Source organism: Dendrobium catenatum, unplaced genomic scaffold, assembly GCF_001605985.2.
Source record: "Dendrobium catenatum unplaced genomic scaffold, ASM160598v2 fragScaff_scaffold_908, whole genome shotgun sequence".
Classification (NCBI taxonomy): domain Eukaryota; kingdom Viridiplantae; phylum Streptophyta; class Magnoliopsida; order Asparagales; family Orchidaceae; genus Dendrobium; species Dendrobium catenatum.
The window spans coordinates 590,224-598,675 of NW_021319370.1; the positions used below are offsets into that span (position 1 = coordinate 590,224).

Consider the following 8,452-nt stretch of genomic DNA (forward strand, 5'->3'; position numbering starts at 1 on the left):
TTGATCATAAGATGACCTTCAAAATTTAAAATCACTTTGAAGTGGTGTGGGAATGTTTATATATTGGTTATAGAATTTGTAGGAGTTTTATCATAGAGATTGGGGTTAAATTTAAGGAAAAACTAAGACTAGGTCATGTATGACCTAGTTTGAAATTTTTTTAGAATAGCCTTAATTTTTTTTTTTAATTTTTTCTTATGTAAGATGGCAAGAAATATTTGAAAAGACTTTGGGGATGTTTCTCCATGTGTTCCGAAGTTTAGGGAAAATTCTCAATGGGTTTAGGTTGTGAAAATGCAATAAAAGTATGGATAGGTCAAAAAATAGCTACTTTGGCATTCTTTAATATTTAGTTATTACACAAATGATTACATATTAATATATCATTCCTAAAGTTTCCCTATAAAATTTTGAATTCTCAAGTGGTTGGAGTAGTAGCTCTTCAAACAAGGGGCGTTTAGTGCTTTACACGGATAAAAAAAGGGGCCAATCCCTATTTGTTAGCATGTTTGTTGATGTTGCACTTCTTCGATAATTTGTCTCCCCCCATGTAAGATTTAAGTTATAGAAGAATCCATGTTACACCCCACCAAATTAAATGTCAATGGAGATAGCTTTAACATTTTACTTGTAAATTGACTAGTCTTGATTTTATTCATTGGTTAAACTTTCACCATAGGGTAAATTAATGCACTCTAGCTAATTGATGGACTTAATACATATTCATATAATCATTACATAATTTAGAATGCAAATGCATAGCCCAAAATGCACAACATAAATTCATATATAACCATATAAAAATATTTTCCTTAAGCTATAATACATGACAAAAATAATTAATGAAACATGAAAGCTTAATTAAATTTAGTATTTCTCTTCCATAGATCTTGTGACGGGCCTATGATGCACCGCATCATATGTTATGTTTATATATTTTTTAAGCTTGTTTAAAGTTATTTTTTAAGCCTAGAAATTTAACCTAATACTTAAAGCTATTGTTCGGACTCAACATTAAAAACTTTTAAACCTACATATTTAACCTAATGCTCAAAGCCCTTGTTTGAACCCAACATTCAAACTAATCTCCTTCATTCTATGATTAATGGCAGCAACATGAGACTATCGACGTTGGAAGAAAGTCAAATGCATGAAACATATTCCATTTTCTTGATAATTAAAAAAGCTCATATCTTCTTAGAAGATAAATTCCTATATTATAATAATATAATTAATACATTGTAGAATTATTCAAAAAAAAAAAAACTTATATAATTTCAAAAAAAAAGTTCATGTAAAGTAAGTAACACAAAATAAAATATAGTTCATAAGCAAATATTTTTTTATAAATGTAATTTTGATACATCAAAAGCATATATTAATTAAAATAATTATCGTATTTCAACTTCCATCATAAATATATGAATGCTGTCGGTAGTTACTAATGTTATTTTACCAGTAAAAGGTTTGTCGATTGTCAATCACCTTCTTTGCCCTATCATTCTTAGCGGAAACAGCCTATTAATTAGAAATTAAACCCCCCATCTCCTCTATAAAAGGAGATTGAAAGGGACTTGAAAAAAAGGGATTAGCGTCTACGCGGAATACCCATATTAGATCTCTACTTCCCTCTCGGTTCTCAAGAAGAGATCTCGATCACCATTGCACATTGGATCGAGAAATAAGAGGTAGGAGATGGAGCTCTTCTATTACCTTCTCTTCGGCGGCCTGTCGGCGGTTGTAGCGCTACTTGAGCTAAGCAAGACCAGCAAGGATCGCATCTCCACCTCCACAGCGTTCAACTCCTTCAAGAACAACTACCTCGTAGTCTATTCTCTTATGATGGGTTCGTGATTTCTTCCCTCTCTAGATCTCAAATCCGTACTGATTTTTGCTTTCTAGAATTGTCTTTCTTCCGTTGGTAGCCCTCGAGGAAATCGTGGCTCCATTACCCGATCTTGGTTTCGGTTCAAACAATCATTGGTTCTGGGGATCTACTTTTATTTTGGCCGCATTGCACGAGGAGTAATGTCGCGTAGAAAATACTAGATAGCTCCGTTTATTCTGACGCAAGGCACGCTTTTCGTTAGCTATTTTTTGGAGCTGATTTGTGGATTTGGGTTATTATTAAAAGTTTAGGGTTTCCTACCCTGCTTTTATTTTTAAAAAATGTTTAGAGTTGGCTTGCGTGATATTAAGTTCCTCTCAGCCTGTATCTTTGAATCTTGTAACTAATCTGTTAGAAGTGAATATACCGTAGATCTGATGATAGAATTCCGATGGGGTTTGGAGATGAATTTGTTTAGAATGCGTGCAATTTTTACAGATATAATTGCTCTATGCTAATTATGGTTTGCGATTTTGTCAGCCGGGGATTGGTTGCAGGGCCCTTATGTGTACTTCCTCTACAGTCAGTATGGATTTGACAAGGGAGACATTGGTCGTCTATTCATTGCTGGATTTGGCTCTTCCATGTTGTTTGGAACCATAGTTGGTTCTCTGGCTGACAAACAGTGAGATTTCATAATGCTTATTTTTTCCTTTTTCTATAACATATATCAGCCTTGAGAAGACCTGTATGGTTATACATTTTTATAAATATGTCTTTGGGATCTAAATGCAGAGGTCGTAGGAGGGCATGTGTTACCTATTGCATAACTTACATTCTTAGTTGTATCACAAAGCATTCTCCACAGTACAAGGTCCTAATGCTTGGTCGTATCTTGGGTGGAATTGCTACATCCCTGTTATTTTCGGCCTTTGAATCATGGCTCGTTGCAGAGCACAATAAGGTGATGATAAATTGCAATTTCTAGTTTTGTTGATTTGCCTCCTTTAACTTATTATATATTCTTGCTGAATATTTTCTTTCAAGTCATGGCCATTAGCGCTTAGTCATTGACTGAATTGATCTAGTTTGAAAACTTGTTTGACTAGGGCAAAGCGGTCCATACTTTTAAACCACATGACTGTTATTTTTACAATAAAAGAATGCTTCTCCATAGAAAAAACAGATCATCTCCTGTATATGAAGACAACATATGGTTTAATAGATGAGAGATTCTCACACACACCACTAAATTTTTATCTATTTACATATTATATTTACTTATATAACATTGTAGCGTCAAAATAACACTAAATATTTATGAATGTAAATTGCCCTTTATTAATTTATGTGATGTTTTCTGTATTATGGGTAACTAGTTTATTATTATTATCACCAAATATAAATTTCTGGCTTTTAGAATTAAATGAGTTTTGCTTGGTGGAATATGTGTTGGACTTAAATATTTATAATATACTTTCAAAGATGAGAATTTGGAATTGCATAGCTTTTATTGACCACCCATGCTAATAACTTAATTAGTATTCCACTAGCTAAGCTCTTTATGGCTAAGCCTCTTCACATAAAACACTGATTTACCATCTATGTTGGCAATTATTTCATTATTTTATATTAAGTGTTAGTTCTTTCTTGTAATCTTTGTCAACTCCTTGCAGAGAAGCTTTGAACCTCAGTGGCTATCCTTGACTTTCTCAAAGGCTATATTTCTTGGTAATGGTCTAGTTGCCATTGTGTCAGGGCTGTTTGCTAATATATTGGCAGATAATTTGGGCTTTGGCCCTGTTGCCCCTTTTGATGCTGCTGCATGCTTTCTTGCTATTGGCATGGCAATCATATTATCCTCATGGAGTGAAAACTATGGAGATTCTTCTGATAACAGGAATTTATTTTCTCAATTTAAAGGCGCTGCAGTAGCCATAGCTTCTGGTTAGTATTACTTCTGATTATATTGTTAAGATACCCTTGCCTGTTTCTTAGTCCCATACATGTTGCCATTTCAGATGAGAAGATTGCTCTCTTGGGTGCAATACAGTCACTGTTTGAAGGCTCTATGTATACCTTTGTGTTTTTGTGGACTCCTGCTCTAAGCCCAAATGAGGAGGATATTCCTCATGGGTTTATCTTTGCTACATTCATGCTTTCTTCAATGTTGGGAAGCTCCATTGCATCGCGGTTGTTGGCTCGCTCAGCACCAAAAGTGGAAAGCTATATGCAGATCGTTTTTGGAATCTCTGCACTAACTCTTCTCCTCCCTATTATCACTAATGTTAGTCTTCCTTTTTTTTCCTCCCTTTTACTATCTTATATGTTATTGTTATGTTGTGACCGTTAAGTGAAAATTGGAGCAGTTCCTAGTGCCATCTACTGGAGTAAAAAGTGGCAGCATCTCAGTTGCAGGCTGTATCCAACTCTTTGGCTTCTGTACCTTTGAGGCATGTGTTGGGATATTTTGGCCATCTATCATGAAGATGAGATCTCAGTACATTCCGGAGGAAGCCAGAAGCACAATCATGAACTTCTTTCGCATTCCTCTCAACATATTTGTCTGTGTTGTTCTTTACAATGTAAGTATCTGGGGTTTCGTTTCCTCTGTAGATGTGGTAGATTGTAAGCCTCAAAGTTTTTGTTTCTTAAATTTTGATTAGATAGTACTTGTACATTAGTAAAACTGCTGTAGTTTGCTATTTTTTCTGGATTGTGAAAACTAGTTATTTGGAACTTCATGCCATATCTGTATCGAGTTTTTTTGGAATTATAGAGATTCTTCATTTTGATGTATATTCTGTTCATTTGGTCATTGAAGGTGAATGCATTCCCCATCACTATCATGTTTGGCATGTGTTCTATTTTCCTCTTCATGGCTTCGGTTCTGCAAAGGAGGCTAATGGTGGTTGCTGAGAGCCACAAATCAAGTAAGTACATATCTTCCGAAGGAAAAAGCATTAGTATTAGTTCTTTTAAGAGTTTATCTTGATATGTTTCTTTTAAATCATCCCTTGATGGGAGAAAATAGCATCATACAATGGTAAGTTGCCGAATTCTTAACCAAGTAGTTATAATTCCACTTCATTTCTCTAACATGTCTTGGATGTAGTTAGAAGTTAAGCGCCAATGCTTATCAGATTTTCACATTACTTCGGTAAATCTTAAGATCTAATCAAGCGAAGTTTTGTATTGTTCAGCACTCTTAGCAGCTACTGTTTGTAACGTTTTCCGCGCTTTCTCTTAACTGCCTGGTAGGATTTACCTATGTAATGAATGTTCATTGAGGTACGCTTCTTCTGTAGTAAACCATTGGTGGCATATCTAGTCTTTTACTGTAATTCTTCATCCTTATTTGCTATTTGTTTATTCAATTATTGGAAAGGTTTGTTCTCTCCTGCTGATCGAGAGCTAAATTCATGGTCCTTCCTGGATACTTTACGAATTTATTTTCTATTAAACAATGCCACAGCCAGCTCCCACCATGCACCCACCCAATACACTGATTGTAGACCTTACCTTACAGTATATTTTTTGTTTCCACAGTTTAATTTCTTGTTTCCTTCGAATGTAATTGAGCTACTCCATGAAATGAATTAGCTGTTTTCTTTTACCGTCAAAAGTTGGTCAAGTTAAGGCGTGGAATTGTATTCTTTCGGTATTAACTTGATCTTTGTAGTTCTCAAATTGCGTGATGAACTACAAAGATTTTTTTTAATAACAGCAGTAAATTTGCAAGAGGTTGTACCTTGGTGTATGCTTTTTGCTGATGATATTCTTCTTGTTGATAAGACTAGAGAGAGAGTTGACGGTAAACTTGAATTATGGAGGTCAACCTCTAAAGGCTTTCGTTTGAGTAGATGTAAAGCTGAATATATGGAGTATAATTTTAGTAATAATAGATCTAGTGGGGGATTGTGAATTTGGATGATAATAAGAGTACACATTTTAGATATTTTGGGTCTATTGTTCAGAGTGATGGTGAAATAGATGGGGATATTATTAGTAGAATTCAAGTTGGATGGTTGAAGTGGAGGAATGCATTGGGCTTGTTGTGTGATAGAAAAGTCTCTTTCAAACTTAAAAGAAAATTCTATAAGATGTTAGCGAGACCTGCAATGTTTTATGGTGTTGAATGTTGGCCATTAAAAGAGAAGCATAATATTAAGTTAAGTGTTGCAGAGATGAGGATGCTCAGGTAGATGAGTGGCTTTACTCTTAGGATAGGACACAAAATAAGCATATACGTGAAAAAGTTGGAGTAGCTCTAGTGGAAGATAAGATTAGAGAGTCGCCTTAGGTGGTTTGGTCACATAAACGGCAGCCTTCCAATGACCCGGTTAGGAAAGTAGATGTATTAGATTTGAATTATGTTAAGAAAGGTAGAGGTAGACCTAAAAAGGCCTTCTGATGACCCGGTTAGGAAAGTAGATGTATTAGATTTGAATTATGTTAAGAAAGGTGGAGGTAGACCTAAAAAGACTTGGTTATAAAATATTATAAATAACTTTTCTTTATTAGATTTAGATAATAATTTGACTCTTAACATGACACAATGGTGAAAAAGGATTCATGCACATAGTGGGATAAAGGCTTGTTGTTTTTGATTTTGTAACTGTAAATTTAACATGTTGGCTTCTAACTGAAGAAACATTCGTCAAATTTTACTGAAGAAGGTTTTTTTTTTTTTTTTTTTTCTTTTTAGAAAAATGGCGTTGGAGCTTCAATTCCTATTATTTTCCTGTCTACATCATCCAAGAAACCATCCTCTAATTCATTTTAAAGTCAACATTTTTTTATTTTTGAACCTAAAATTCTGCAATAATGGCCTGCCTCAAAAGTTTATATGCTGTGTTTCAATTAGAACCTGGTTAGTTATCTCTTATTGCCGCCATATCTTGTTTCAGAGCCACAGGACTGGAGTGCATTGAAAGAGAGGGACAATGAGACGGAGCCATTGAACATCTAATTAATACTCTACCTCAATTGGAGTTCTCAAAACCTTAGTTGCTCAGTGTTTCCTACAATATTTACATATTCCAATTCCTCACGCTCGTGATACATAAGAATGCTTCTGCTGAAGATTGAACGAGTTCTAATGCCTTCAGCAACAACCGAAGAATTAGCAATTTTCTCGCATTATAAGCCAAGTAATCGTAGAATCTCAGTTTGAGTTCGTATTTCTGAGTGTCAAGTGGTTGGTTGTGGCAAAGCATATGCAACTATATCTGCTAAGCTATGCTACTAGTCTCAATTTTAAGCACCATTTGTTTTATAGTATATGTAATAATATTGCTATCTTCCCTTGTTATCAAATTTGTTTCACGTCTGGCAGTTTGCTTCCGTTTGGTCCCTCTCTTAATTTAAGCAAAGAATTCCCGTTCGTTGTAACTTCAGTAAACTGTTCGATTTCCATTTGGTATTTTGCTGACAGAAAGCGCTCATATAAATTGACTGAAATGTAGTTTTTATGGATCTGTGTTATGTTTTGCTGAAAACTGATATTGTGCATATGTAAATGGCTGAGAACTATAAATGTGTTATATAACCTTTATGAAACAAACTGTTTAACTCGATCACAAACTGTGGATCTCTGGACAATTTGATATGAATTAGTTAGGTCATATGATATTGTATTTTTTACTAACATTTTAATAATAAAATTATAAGATTAGTATAACATTTGTTATAGGTAACATTTGTTGCTTTGAATTCAAAAACCTGATCTGGTACAAAATAGTTATTTGCAGACAATGATGTTAGTTCACATTGTCATATATGATGTTTGGTTGCAAGTAAGATCAAAGTCAAGGTATAGGCTTTCATTTGTTATTCTCTCTCTTTTGTTTTTTAATTTACATGATGGACGAAAGTATTATTTTTTATGAAGTCGCCTATGAAAATTTTTATATTGCAGGCGCAATTGTGAACATATTTATTGCATAACTTAATAAGTCTCTTGTATATGAAACAGTACATGACAGCCTTTTACTCATCTAACGAACCTTCTATCATCGTAGCTCGTGTTATAACGCCATCCAGTACATATTCACATTTAATTGTTTGACTAATTAAATGTGGCAGCAAATTGGAATAAACTATTTACTAAATTTAAGTTTACAAATCAATCTACTTAAATTGTTAGTTAATTATATTTAATTGTAAATAGTTATGTTGGAAGTTTTGGTTATCAATTAAATTACAAGTCAATCAATTAAGTGTTGTGTATGAGATGTGTGTGTGAGTCAAGGTCGTTGATACGGCTCGTTGGTTGAGGGTATAAATTTCTCCCGCTCAGCCCATGTTTGAATCTCTTAATTTGTTAAAAAAATAAAAAATAAAACATATTGTTAATTTGAAAGGTACGATAGGGAAAAAGCTTTTAGTTTTATTGCATGAATTCTTCCATATATATAGATCTATACAAGACATTTAATAAGGAAACAAATAACTACACAATAATGAAATATAATTCTTCCTAAATCAATTGCCTATCTATGGAAGGTGTTTCAATGTGATTCATGAGCGCTTCCCACGTATTGCTCTTTGTGGCCATCAGATCTTTTGCACAGGAACGACTGGATTTCAACGCTCCCCCTCAAGCTGGGAAATATGGATCTG

The 8,452-nt window shown here is 34.1% G+C and overlaps 1 protein-coding gene across 1 annotated transcript; it reads left to right on the top strand.

Moving 5' to 3' along the window:
- Positions 1 to 1,569: 1,569 nt before the first annotated feature.
- Positions 1,570 to 7,306, top strand: LOC110112739 (molybdate-anion transporter). The gene is made up of 8 exons (XM_020845055.2): positions 1,570 to 1,846; positions 2,369 to 2,513; positions 2,624 to 2,792; positions 3,505 to 3,775; positions 3,850 to 4,115; positions 4,198 to 4,413; positions 4,653 to 4,761; positions 6,739 to 7,306. The coding sequence occupies exons 1-8, from the start codon at positions 1,696 to 1,698 to the stop codon at positions 6,798 to 6,800; spliced, it is 1,389 nt and encodes a 462-aa protein (XP_020700714.1). The 5' UTR covers positions 1,570 to 1,695; the 3' UTR covers positions 6,801 to 7,306.
- Positions 7,307 to 8,452: the final 1,146 nt, after the last annotated feature.